Here is a 14,052-nt window from a genome sequence, read left to right on the forward strand (position 1 = left end):
GCCAACCTTGCTGTAGGTGATGTCATCAAAAAGCTCGCTGATCTGAGAGGAAGTCTGAACATCATATGCGTTCATGCTGAGAGGATGGGAAGTGTTCAAGGAGTCCATTTGAAAGGCGGTCTGGATTTCTCTGAGAACGATTAGATCTTTCTGAAAACACAGACGAATGATTCCATTAGGGGAGGCTGTGGTATGATTGAACTCCTGAAATTAATTTTGTCAACAAATGACAATGATGAAATTATATTGTGGGTGTTTTATTGAAATCATTATGGTAACATACTAAATCCCAGCCAACAGCTTCCACCCCTTTGTATGACATGTATGTGGCGAATCCCTCTTTCAGCCACAGGTCATTCCACCAGCTCATGGTCACCAGGTTTCCAAACCACTGAAAATAAGCACATGGAGCAACTGTAAAGATTATTTATTACAAGATGTATGATATGAGGGGTCCTCAACCCTAGCTTATGATCTAAGATGTTGTAAGTCCTACACCAGAGAAAACACAATGCAGATTACAAATAAAAGAATGCAACATAGAATAACAGATTAAAGGATAGAAAGTAAAAAGTACAATAAGTGTAACATATATAAGACTAATTGAATATCTGTGGCTCTTGGTGAACCTTTGAAGTCTTATAAAGCAACTCAATTTCTGTTTACATTTTCCTTTCACACATGATATTCTAACACAGTCTCACGGCAGTTTGTAACTTTTTGATTCAGTGGTTAATTCATATAAATTTGCAATGTCATTCGTACATTTCACTATGATTTACCCATCACCCGATGATTGTGGTGTTTGTGGACATGGCAATAAAATTTTGCTACGTATGAATTTGTACGAATGTAAACTTTGTGAGACTGAAATTGATCACCTAAATTGTACTTTAGTCAGTGATGATGATTTATACAGTGCCATATGAAAGATATGATTCTGTTTACCTGATGTGCCAATTCATGGGCGATCAGTGTAGTTACTTGTTCTTCATCAAAGGTGGAGGCTGTCTCTTTATCATACAGCAGTCCTGACTCCTGATATGAAATGAAACCCCAGTTTTCCATTGCTCTGACACCGAAGTCTGGCAAGGCAATCTGATCTGTAAGAAAACACGTTCTGCTTGTGAGCCTTGTGTCTTTCATATAATTGCTTTTAGCTATGCTCTTGTTTCTGAAACTGTTTTGTTTGTTTATTTTGGCCGACAATCTCCCGTTTCTTCCACTTAATCAAATCAGAATTGTAAGCAACCACAGCAAGATTTTTTTTTTTGATTCCCAGAATGTCCACAACTGATTAAACAATAAGGTTTCATGTATTTAAATAGAAAGTCCCCTATGTTGTAATGCTGGATTCCACATAATTATGGAGGCTTGAGAAAGCCAACATACTGTTATACTACATAAACCTATTATTCTTCCATCTTCTTCATCTTCTGAGACTAGTATCTATATGCATCTCCTCGTAGACCGTTCATACTACAACCACCAAATCTCCCCTACTGCTCCTTCAACACACATTTAACAAACTACAAGAAACTTTGCAAGTACATGTCAACTTACACTAACCCTAACCCCAACCTAACAATCTACTCTTTATCTAATGAGAATTAGCTGGCATGTAGATGCAAACCAACTTAAATTCAACAAATGGACCATCAAAATAAAGTGTGACCCAAAAGTTTTATGCCCAATTAGGCAGTGACTCTGGAGGCATAGATAGATTTATGCTTCGTTTGAAATTCAATCAGAAAAAGGTATCTCCCAAGACAGGAAGTGAGGTAGAATTTTGATTCAGACGTGCATTGGTGGCTTCCTCCACTCAAAAATGACATTTGCTGTTTGTTCTGCCAATTTAAATTGAGCTGAAATGACACCAATTACACCAATATTTTCCTTGATTGTTCAGTTTCTCAGTGCTTTATCCACCTTGTGTGAATTTTATTCTCCCTCAATTGTTCTTTTTTTAATGGACTTGCCTATTTTTGACATTGGGTATCGAAGTCCAAATATATTCTCATAGTGGCTTAGAATGGTTTCAGTTGTTTCCAGTGCGTAGTCAGCATGGCCAGCATCAATAGCCTCTGATCGACCATGTACCTTAGAAACACATAATAATGATTAGATGTGAAATGATTAAAATTGTAATAAATAAGCAGGCACTCAACCTACATGTATTTTTGTCCGGGTTCCTTTAGATACATATGAGAATGTATGTGTATCATATATAATGAAGCCCAGGAGATAAGATGACATTTTTTTGGTGGGCTTGAATGTGGTTCTAATCCAGTCCGTTCCGTTAATTTGTATTGTACGTGGATCTGATGATAAAGCAAAAAAGCAAAAGTTATCCACTGGACATAAAAACATTGATTTCATTTGTTCATTTGTAAGTGGTTTGCAAATAGGCAAAGTCTTAATTTGAACATGCTTCCTGTTTTGATATTTATATCTGTATTAGATACATGAGGAGTAAATATACAGTTGAAGTCAGAATTATTAGCTCCCATTTAAATTATTTTTCTATTTTTAAATATTTCCCAAATTATGTAACAGAGCAGAGAAATTTTCAAAGTATGTCTGATAATATTATTTCCTGTAAAGAAAATCTTATTTGTTTTATTTCGGCTAGAATAAAAGCAGCCCCAAAAATATCAGCCCCTTTAAGCAATATATTTTTCTGATAGTTTAGAGAACAAATCATCGTTATACAATAACTTGTCTAATTACCCTAACCTGCCTAGTTAACCTATTTAACCTAGCTAACCCTTAAATGCCACTTTAAACTGAATAGAAGTGTCTTGAAAATATATAATGTTTTGTCATCATGGCAAATATAAAATAATAGTTATTAGAAATGTATTATTAAAACTATAATGTTTAGACATGTGTTGAAACAAATCTTCTCTCCGTTAAACAGAAAATGGGGGGGAAAAAATAAACAGGGGGGCTAATAACTCTGATTTCAATTGTATGTCTAATAAATATTTTATCAGTATCAGATTTTGCTTTGGTCGAGTTTGACAGTTTGCTTATAGCAAAAATACTAACCTCCATCTTCATTGGACCGGGCTCTAATCTCTGGTCTGTGAATAATGGTGATGGTAAATACAGCCTTCATCGCCGGCTCATCAAAACATGGGAACACTGTCCTGGCATCCGTGGGTTGCAACAGGCTGGTAGCGAGGAATCTGGTTGTGGAGACGAATGTGATACGGTAAATTTACATAAACAACTGAATTTATAATTGAATCTGAACCTGTAATCTGAATCTGATTGTAAAAACAATAAATGTACACATTGGTGATTAGAGAGTAAATTAGATCAAAATCTCAGGGGCAAACATTTTATTGGTACTAAATATGTATGTTTATGCATTCACCCCTCAACCTGGTTGTTAAAATGTGTAAAAACATCATTTTGTATTAAAAATTTTTTATCGCTTGAATACTACTGTTGAGAACCACTCTTTAAAATCAACATGACATGCCAGCCTGATCTCACAAGGAAACGTAAATATTTTACATTTTGTCAGTTTAGTGGCTAATTCGTACAAATTCGTACAAGTTCAGTCATACGAAAATGTACGATTTTAAAAAGGAGGTGTGGCACCTAACCCCACCCCTAACCCCAACCGTCATTGGGTGATGAGCAAATCGTACTAAATTGTGCAAATTAGATCGTACGAATTCATAAGAATTAGCCACTAAAGAAAAAAGTTAAAAACTGCTGTGAGATTGCATTGGACATGCACATTACATTAACATAAGGACTTTTGGGGTGTTTTTAACTGAACAGTAAATATATTTGAACACAAAAATATATAAACAGTGAAAATCTATATCCATTTCATTTAACTAATTAAAGTTTTCATTCCACTACAACCTATTTAAATGTTTTGCTATTTTTTAGTTTTAAGAATCTATTAGCCTATAATGTATGGTAAATCTTTACCTCTCTTCGTCCTCGTCATCAGTTCCCTTCCCTGTGTACCGGCTCGCATAAAACCCAGTCAAGTCCTCAAGAAGCTCCCCTTCAAATTCAGTAAAAATATCATAGGTCCCATTTTCTTTTATCGCAACCTCAAGATGGATGTCAAGGAAATTAGTTTCGTTCTTGAAAATTTGATATCCCTTCAATGGCAATTTCTCATTGGTATCCGATTTTCTCACTTCCACCGCCGTCACATTAATATTGTGAACATGAAGAAAGACCCTGCTGGAGGTTTTCGTACAGTTCACCCTTACAGTTGAGTTCCCGGTGAAGAGGTAAGATTGTTCGGTATAGTTGTTGGTTATCGCCGCGTAAAGGTACGGTTGTAGGAAAACGTTGTAGCTCTCAGGAATCAAGCTGTCTGGAAGTCTAAGAGACTCTGGAAGATCTGTTGGGAGAGGCGTAGGTAATATTGGCCTTGGTGGAGGCGTTGGCTTGTTGTTGCCTACCTGAATTTGGAAAAAAACAGCCATCACCACTAAACAACCAACAGAACAAACTGTGATCACCCCAATGCCAATAGCCAAGGCTTTGGACATGCCAGTTGATTTGGCCATTTCTGATCCTTCCCGAGAAGCTCCCCTCAAGTATGAAGTGAGCTACTGGAGCACTTGCTGGCAGGTTTTAGACTCTGTACCATCTCGCAGATCTTGACAATATATGCATTACTGAAGGCGTCAAGCACATCTACCACACCTCTAGTGCGCATTTCAAGATTATACATTAACCAGCATGGGGGAGCCGGAAACAAACAAATATGATGGTAATTCACACTGTGCACTATGTCCCAACGCTCTTTGCTCCACATCTGGAATCTATTGTGCTGTCAGAAAAAAATACAGACAAGAATAATAATGAAAAGATATATATACATAAAATAAAATAGAATTTTAATTTTGAAGGTGCATACAGTATGTGTAGTCACCAGAAGTGAGAGAGTAATGGAGAGCAGATCTTCTTGAGCTGGATGATGACATGGCAGCCATATTGTGTGTAGAGGAGACAGAGAGATGAAACCAATTATGATATGGGGATAGTTAGGAGGCCATGATGGACAGAGGCCAGCGGGCAAATTTGGGTTAATACACCGGGGTTAAACCCCTATTCTTTTTCAAAGGACATCCTGGAATTTTTCATGACTGCAGACAGTCAGTTTCTCGGTTTAAGGTCTTATCTGAAAGACGGAGCTCACTGAGCGGCATAGACAAATTACCATGTTTGTAAATATCCAGAATGTATGCACAGCGAGGTTGCAAAAAACCAGTGAGGGAATGACATCTGATGCAGTACAGTTTGTTGTTGTACACTGAAAAAAGTGTTGCATGCAGAACTGTTGCAAACAATTAATTTGTGTTGATAATGTTCAACTTAATTTGTTTGTTTAAATTCAACACAATTAAATTGTTTACAACCACTTAACATTAAAAAAATGAGTAAATCCAAGGAATCATCTTTGAATAATTTTTTTCAGTGTATTAGAGATTACAAGTTATTAGTTATATTGATTACATATTATATACATTATTTACATAATGCTTTCATCGTATTATAACAGCTTGTCACCCAGTGATAAGCACAGTTATTCTGCAAAATTAATGTTAAAGAGAACAGCATTCTTCTGACAGGTCTATTTGCGATAGCACCCTACCAATGAATATTGGATAAGATGAAATTGCCAAGCCGCCAGCCCAAAATATACAACTCATTGAAACTCCAAGTGTTTTTACAAGAGAGAAGTTAAAGGCCTGCAAGTCTTTGGATGTCTACAATTTTGTTCGGTGTGATCATGTGCAAGAAATAATGTTCCATGATGACCAGATTGAAAACTGTGTTAAAAAACCGAGGTTCTGCCTAGCCAGAGACAAGACAGAACTGTACAAGGCCTGGGTAATCATCATCAAGCAAAACAACTGCATTCTGACAGTGAAGTGCACCTGTACGGCAGGGTATGTAAACTTACATTTTCACATTTCATTCTAAGCATTCAGTGTTCGCAGTTTAATTAACCATATTTATCTGTTTTTGCTGAAATCATACATTACTGCAATCAAACATGAGTAATGTATTTATTCAGCATAGCGTGAACTTACCAGATATAAAATGAGAACTGCAGAGTCAAGCATTTTTAATTAGGTTCTCACTCCAGCTCTTAATGGCTGTTAGCCAAAGACATCTGCGGTTGGCATTATAAAAGCAGTGTGGTGTCTGGTAAAATTGAAGTTTTTTTTTTTTTTGGACATTTGATTTTGGCATCCTACCACAGAATTGCAACCGGTCTTTTTTTGCTATCGGTATGCGCAGAGAACCCATGTGACATCATGTGTGATGTAGGTTGGTAATTCCTCTATAGAGTCCCCATTAATATACTGGGGCAGTAGGACCCCCCCAGACTGCAGGTTGAGAGCCCTCTGCTGGTCTCACCAACATCACTTTCAGCAGCAATCTAGGTTTTTCTAATGTGATTTCCCTTCCAGGTACTGACCAGGTGCAGCCCTGCTTAGCTTCAGTGGGTGACCATGCGAGAGTCGCAGAGCTAGCTGAAAATATTATTGTTTAATAATTAAACCAAACATTTTTGTTTTACTTATCACAATACAACTTGATTGAAATATAAGTGGTGTTGGAAATGTAAATCTTAAAATTAAAACATAATGTTGGAATTAAATGCTGTTTTATTTATTTTACTAACAAAATATTTTGAAGTAGTATAGCATATATGATAAATATTAACAAACAGGCAAGCCAATTTCCTTTCTTAGAGAATGGGTAGAAATAAATATTTGTAAAATAGTTTTTATACCTTTATTGTGAGCCTTTTTTCTAACATCTTAGCTTAATACTAAATTATATTATTTTTATATACATATTTATATATAAATCAAAATAATTAAAATTAAGTATAATTCAAATATACTGCTTACTTTAAATTATAATGATTTAAAAATAAATGTTATTACATATATAACATTTCCATATTAACACTGATGGGCAGGATCTGAAACCAGGGGCGCTCCCAAGGGGTGGCCACGGCCACCCTTGTGTAAACTCTGGCCACCCCTGTGGCCACCCCAATATGATAGTTGCTGATATTAATAAATAAATGAATAAATAAAATGCAGCCACTGAATTATTGTGGATTGATCAGCGCCACTGACGAAGCTGATTCACTGAGATTGCACACTTTTTATTAAGAAATTATTATTTTTGAAATGAGAAAGTTGTGTTTCATCTGATTGAAAACCACAAATCCAAAATAAATAACTAGATGCATTTTGAAATCTGCTTTTCAAAATTTTGTTGGGTTTTGTTTGGTTTATTAATTCATTCATTAATCATATTCATTATTCATAATTCAATAATGTTGGACATGGCATATATTGTATGTTGTACAAGAAATAACTTACCTGAAAGAGGTTTTAGACTAAATATTGATTTTTATTTGGTTTGCACTTGTACTTGCGGAATAAATTACAATATTTCAAGAGTAATTATTGGAATTCATTAAAACTTCATTATTTATTTTACCAAAAACAAAAATATAACATTACTCCTTATTTACAATATATACACAATTCATTATTTTTTGTGTGCCACCCCAAGATTTGTTGTGGCCTTACTTGGCCACCCCTAAGAAAATTTTCTGGGGGCGCCACTGTCTGAAAGCAGCAAAGAACCATTTGTTTACTTATGAAGCTTAACCTGTAGGAACTGCATTTCAAAAAGAAAGCAAACCAGCACAGGTAATTTAGTAAAATCAATTCAGTTTATTGTAGCTGTATCAATTCCAGCCAGTGCACAGAATTCATTAATCACCGCACCAATGTATTTCTCAACAATTTTTATCTTTTTTATTATTATTTCATCACAGCACCACTGCAGAGTGTTGTTTTAAGGGTGGCAGAAAAAAAAACAGCACAGCTAGAAAATAAAATAGTTTGTTGCCATCATGTGGACAAGCATGAGGAACTGCACACAAATCACTTTTCATCTATCAAGTTGTTTACAAGGAAAGGAATAGCTAAGAAACAGAACAGAACAAAATAACTAATTTGCACATGATAAATTCACAAAAAATTAAGACTCAGTCTATTGTTTTTCAGGCAATATAGTCATTTCATAAAATAAAAAAGCTATTATTAAAGGCACACTGTTTTAAAGGTAGATTTACATTGATGCTTGTGTATGCTTATTCATTTATCAGCTGATGTCTCATAATTTAAAGCATTTCCTAGCAGTGCAAGTTATTTACTTAAAAAGGCCCTAAATTTAAAGGGTTAATTCAACCAAAAATTTAAATTCTGCCATCATTTCCTGAATAGCTCATAATATGTTGAAAAAACATTAGCTTCCATGGTAATTCTTCAGCACTCTTCAAATATAGAATACTTGAAAAGTGTTAAACAAAAGAAAGAAACTCAAAGGTTTAAATGCACTAGAATAAATGATGACATAATTATAATTTTGTGTGAAGTCACGACTGTTTAACTGTTAATGATCAGCTCTAAATGTGGATACACACATGCAACAAAATACATTTTCACATATGTGAAAATCCTTAAAATACTCAAGCCTAAAGGTTGAAAAATAATAAAACTCCTTCTAATTCAATTCCAGTTCATGAAAGTAAGTTTAAAAGTTTGCTACAGATTATCAGGAATGTCCACGGTTTGGTAACAGTTTGCTGAAAACTGAAATAAAACATATTTGGGGGACAAAAACACATAAATAAGGCAAAACCTATTTTTCTTTTTAATACGTCCAACCGATACACACAAGAGCTGAAATGTTTAAAGGAATAAAGAGCTCTTGTCAAAATGACCCACACTCTGCTTCTGCAATCCGCTTTATCCTCCAATTTGCACAATAGAACAATTTTCCTGAATTCACCTATAAGCTCCTAAAAAATGAACACACTTCGGCCAGGAATGTAAACCTCCGCAGCACAAAATGAGCCAAAACTCACTGCACGGCTAAGGAAACGAATGTGTATTGAAATTTAATCCAATTATATGCAAGCAAAGGGCTGATGTATAATTCAATTACAGCTATTTGTAATTAGAGAGGATCAGAAATGTGTGTTTTTGTGGTCCATCAAATGTTTTTCTTCAGGAAGCATCCGTGTCCCTTCAGGCCATCATTTGGAGCCTTTCATTACTTCAGTCTAAGCTTCACCAAAGCCAACTGTCTAAATGCTGAAGACAGTAGCAGGACTGCTGGAGGATTGACGTCAGCTCCCTGTAGCTTTGCTCCTTCCAGTTCGGAAGTAGTCTTTCATTGTTAAGAGCTTGAAGTTTGGGGGTCCCTTCACGTAAGACCTGATACAAGCAGGGCCAACGGCTCTGTATGCGCAGTCGAGTCCGCCGGTCCAGAGTAATGCCCCGAACAATCTTTTTAGCCCGCAGCTCTCGTAGCGCTGGAAGGTTAAGTCTTGAAAAAACCAACCCTCGACTAGGCGACACATCTAAAAACTCGAGTGAAAGGGATTCGAGAGTGTACGAGATGCCTAAATTTCGAAGTGGTACAAGAACATGCAGCGTTAGGGACTTCAGATTGGGGAGAGACTTGGTCACCGTCTGGAGTGTGTTCGGACTGACTCCTTTGAACACCCAAAAGTACTTGAGCTCTAATATACGAAGGTGTTGAAACTGAGTGATGAGCGCAACTGATGTTTCGGACCAGTCGAAGTGCAAGCGCATTTTGGTGATCCTGGGACAGCTGTGGACGAGTCTGGCCAGGAGGATCTGGAAGTTATTGACCTGGTCCATCTTGGTGATGTTGTCTTGGTGAGAACTAGAACTGGTGTGGACGCGAAGGTCAAGGGGCTCCAGGAGCGTAAACGTCCAGTTCAGGTCTAAATGACTGAGATCCCGACAATGCACGTTCTCTAGAAGATGTGACAGAAGTTCGCCCCATTTATTGCACTGGTCGCCTAGATCGAAACTGGCCTTGAGAGTGAGCAAACTAGCACCACGGGATATAAGATGATGGGTGTAATGGTGAACCCAAGATTTCCAGCGCTCAAACTCGCGGTTGGATACGAGCAGACCCTCTTGGCCCAAATGAAACACCCCACGGCGAGAGTAGTCCGCAACTCTCCAGAGCTTTCCAGAACGCACTAAGCAACTCCAGCTCGAGCACACCAGGGCAGAGTTACATTTGTCCACCTCGCTGAGGAACGAGAGCACGTGGAGCTGACATTCCACCGGCAGGGAGTTGAAAGGGAAGTAATCATCGTCTGCTTTAGCCCTTCTCCTCGTATTAACGGGAACGAGGGCTCTCTTCCGCTGAGGCATGTTTGTCAGTGCTTGGTTAAATCTTCGAGATCATCCTTTTTTTGTCCCGCTCTCTCACATAGAGATGTTTGCCTGCAGCTTGTGGGAAACAAAACATCATTTATAATGTGCTCTTGGTTAACTCCAACACTGTTACAGCTGATCCAATTCAATTGGGGAAACAAATCATTCATTCAGTTTATGCAACCATGACAAGTGTTTTAATGAAATCATTTTGTTCATAAATGAAAGCTTTTGTTAATGTGCAACTCAACAAGCACAGTATTAAAACACTGGTCATCTACACGTTTTTTAACCTGCAAGATATTTCTCTTTTCACCTGATATTAGGATGTGTTTTCAAGGGGTGTGCAAATGTGATTTTATTTTAAAGGGCACCTATGATAAAAATCATATTTTGAAAGCTGTTTGGACAGAACTGTTTGTATGTATAGTGTCCACTGTCATATTGGAGTAACATAAACCCAACAAATGTTTTTTTTTTATTTCTTGACATTAAAATAGGATTTTTGGATCCAGTGATTTTGAGGCCCAATGCAACGTGATGTAGGAGTGAGATTTTCCCCACCCACTGAATTGATTGACAGGTGCCATGTTTCTATAATAACATGTATACACATGTCCACAGAACATTTTTATTTTTTTTGCAAATAAACTGCGATTAAAAAGTCTGTTCCAATGCTCTGTGATTTTTATAAGCTTTTTATGTTTAAAATGTTTTTTAAAACAGAGCATTTATAATAGACAGTAATAGACAAAACGCTATCTAATTCTTAACCGCTATAATCACCATGGCTGTTTGGTGTCAGTAAACGCTAATATGTGCATGTGTGTGTGTGTGTGTGAACTGCAAACAGCATTTGTGTGAGCCTCATCATTTTAGAAAGGCTTGAATAAACTCCACAAATATATGAAATAAAGTTATTTGGCATTTTTGATTAATGAGCTGTATTTCAGCTTCAATCGTGTCTGTCTCTATCACCGACTGCTGTTTATCTGATGTAACGCCCACTAATGTTGGGCTGGGAGAAGCAGCTCATTTGTATTAAAGCCACAGGCTACAATAACAGTTACAATATACACAGACACTAAATTTGGCATATTCTAAAGACCATAATAAATAATCTGATGGAAATTTTGAGCTGAAACTTTACAGACATTGTCTGGAGACACCAAAGGCTGATCTTACATCTTGTAAAAGAGGTCAAACAGCTTCCCTTTATATCGCAATATTTAATATTTAAAAATGAACCTGCAAAACATTCATTTAAAAGGTGAAAGTATGTGTAAAATTGAGTGAATGTAAAATTATGCGTGAACTATATTGGTCTGTGTAGAGCTGCATTTCTCAAAAGCATCATAATCCTAATTTGATTGTTATATATTGTATATAAGTGGTCAACTAAGTTTATGATGATTTTGGGGAACGCAGCCCTGGACTGCTAAAAACTTGCAATTTTTTGGAGTTAGGAGGGGATGTCTTGGTCATTTGTGGCAGTTTGAACACTGGACCACAAGTGTTCACATTAAAAATGCAATCGAGGTGAAAACCTCTGGAACTCATTAAATGTTTTTAGACACCCTTTTCACACTGTATTGTCCAATATTTATCGGATTAAAAATCCTGTGAAAACAGGACCTTAGCCCTTTGTAAACTAAAAAAAACAACATTTTATTTGAATAGATTCAAATCATAAAAGTGTTGAATAATTTTAACAATTCATATTGGAGCAAACATTCTAATAATGAACACATTGTGTATCATATGCAAGAACATAGAGCATCTCAACAGTATATTGATCAAATGTATGCATTATATTAACACTTGTATCAGTCTGCGACTTCTATATTTGATGTTAAATTAAGAAACTAAATATATTGAGGTAAAGTTGGTTTTATATTTGCACATTCAGTGACAACTTATGACATTCTCCCTATACTGTTTACTATGGTACTTTGACTAGTCGGCTGTAAGTTTGACTTCAAAACAACATTAGCACTATTTATGTGACTGTGAACAATGTTGTTCTTTGATAGTCATTTGGCTGCTAATATGATTTCGCTATTTAGAATTTGCATTCAATACTTTTATGAAATGTTATCATTAAGAAGAAAGTCTGAACAAATATAAGAACAACTTTACCTCAACACTAAATATAAAAAACGCTTAAAATAAAGTAGCAATAACTTACCTTTAACATTATAAGAGATTCCTGAGATGTCAAGATGATATTAACCTCAATGTCAACTTAGCATGTTACCGTTTTCGGTGCACTGATGACAAAAATTATCGTGTAATTTATTTTAAAACCAAATACTGTATGCAAAATAGCTGCACCGACCGCTAGTAACGCATAGTTAGCTTGTCACTGCGGCCTGATAATGTTTTAGCGACACGTAGAAAATATCTTATGTACGTTTTCCCTGTACTGTAATTTAACTTAAACTGGCGTGATGTTTTGATTGATCTCTTAATTAAAAAATAGCGCTGTATTTAGTGGGAATTGGTCAGCACTTTAGAGCAAACTATGCTGCTAAGCTGAGCTGAGAGTCCCTGTGAGAGGCTGTTGTTGTTCTCGGCGAATGACATCATCAGTGTGCGTGCTTCAGCCTCCCGTGTTTACGGCTGATCCAGGAACAGTTCTGCTGATGTTCCCGTCTGTGGCAAGCCACAATTCATATTTGAAAAAACTGATCCAAGGCCAGGCTCAACATGCTTTTCAATTTCTGCTGTCATTATTTCCGCATCTAGCGGCAAATGTTTTGGTCACATTTTTCCATCACTGCTTTTCTGTTCGGCAAATATCTCACGTTGACTTAGCTTTTAAGTAAGAAATCAAATCGGAGGGATGTTTTACAGCGAGTATTTAATTGTAATTAAGTGATGGAAGGTCTGACATTTCTTTTGATCCAATCGATTCTTGTATTTGTTGTCATGCAAGAAAACGATATAAAACATACAAAAAGAACAAAGTTAGGCTACAAAACATATTGAGAGTTGCATTAATATTCAACCTACTAGCTTATAGTCATTACATCAGGGGAAAAAAAGTCTAACATGCATTGATAGTGTTATTACATTTCCTTAAATTAAGTATAACTTGCATAAAAAATACATAAAATACACAAGTAGCCTACATTTTTTGCATTAAAACATTAATTTATTTTCTTATGAAAGTGAATTTCCAATGATTAGCATCAGATTTATTATGAATTTAAAGTAAAAGGTGTAAAATATAGTAAAAAGTGTTCATATAGTAAAAAATTCAATAATCTCTTTACAGAACTTAAAATAAAGTTAACTCTGAGAAGTTGAAATTGAGAAATAAAACCAAATTACATTGCATTATTAATTTTTTGCCAATGTATAATTATTATGGATCATTTTAATAGAGTTTTACATTTTGCAACGTCGATGTTTTTAGATTCATTAAACATTTTTTAAGCAGTTGTTCTGTTACATCATCCCATTAATTCCATGTGACAACATGTTAAGTTTGGTATAATATAAACATTCTTCAGAAACTAAATAAAATACTTTGTGTTTTTTTCTTAGATGACAGTTTTAATCAAATTATGAAAGAGCTCAATTTATTTTGTTGCCACTGTCATACATGCAGTTTAGTAGTTTCTGATACCGCACTTTGGTTGAGTGCAAAATTTTAGAACCCCCTATATTAGCCAAAAAAAAAAAGTAAGTGACAAAAGACAACACCAACCTGTTTTTACCAACATGTTCCTGGATTAACATCTATATTGATCCTGGA

The 14,052-nt window shown here is 35.9% G+C and overlaps 2 protein-coding genes across 6 annotated transcripts in view; both read right to left on the reverse strand.

Annotated features, from left to right (window-relative positions):
• The window catches only part of anpeplb (alanyl (membrane) aminopeptidase-like b), a 37,235-nt gene that overhangs the window by 15,591 nt on the left and 7,592 nt on the right, over window positions 1-14,052 (reverse strand). The window contains exons 1-9 of one of the 5 annotated variants that reach the window (XM_073929188.1): window positions 6,794-6,834; window positions 4,904-4,956; window positions 3,955-4,816; window positions 3,052-3,191; window positions 2,173-2,321; window positions 1,980-2,100; window positions 949-1,103; window positions 284-391; window positions 7-150 (exon numbers count right to left, since the gene is read on the reverse strand). In XM_073929188.1, coding sequence (XP_073785289.1) covers window positions 7-150; window positions 284-391; window positions 949-1,103; window positions 1,980-2,100; window positions 2,173-2,321; window positions 3,052-3,191; window positions 3,955-4,550 — 1,413 coding nt within the window. In that variant the 5' untranslated portion in view covers window positions 4,551-4,816; window positions 4,904-4,956; window positions 6,794-6,834. Of the gene's footprint in view, window positions 1-6; window positions 151-283; window positions 392-948; window positions 1,104-1,979; window positions 2,101-2,172; window positions 2,322-3,051; window positions 3,192-3,954; window positions 4,817-4,903; window positions 4,957-6,793; window positions 6,835-14,052 lie in introns of those variants that run through there. The other 4 variants (XM_073929187.1, XM_073929190.1, XM_073929189.1 and 1 more) reach the window with 4 other exon arrangements.
• Window positions 8,959-12,828, reverse strand: si:dkey-12e7.1. The gene is given in 2 exon segments (NM_001044713.2): window positions 8,959-10,364; window positions 12,478-12,828. A coding segment is annotated over 1 exon segment (1,125 nt). The 5' UTR covers window positions 10,287-10,364; window positions 12,478-12,828; the 3' UTR covers window positions 8,959-9,161.

This window comes from Danio rerio, chromosome 18, assembly GCF_049306965.1.
Source record: "Danio rerio strain Tuebingen ecotype United States chromosome 18, GRCz12tu, whole genome shotgun sequence".
Taxonomy (NCBI): Eukaryota; Metazoa; Chordata; class Actinopteri; order Cypriniformes; family Danionidae; genus Danio; species Danio rerio.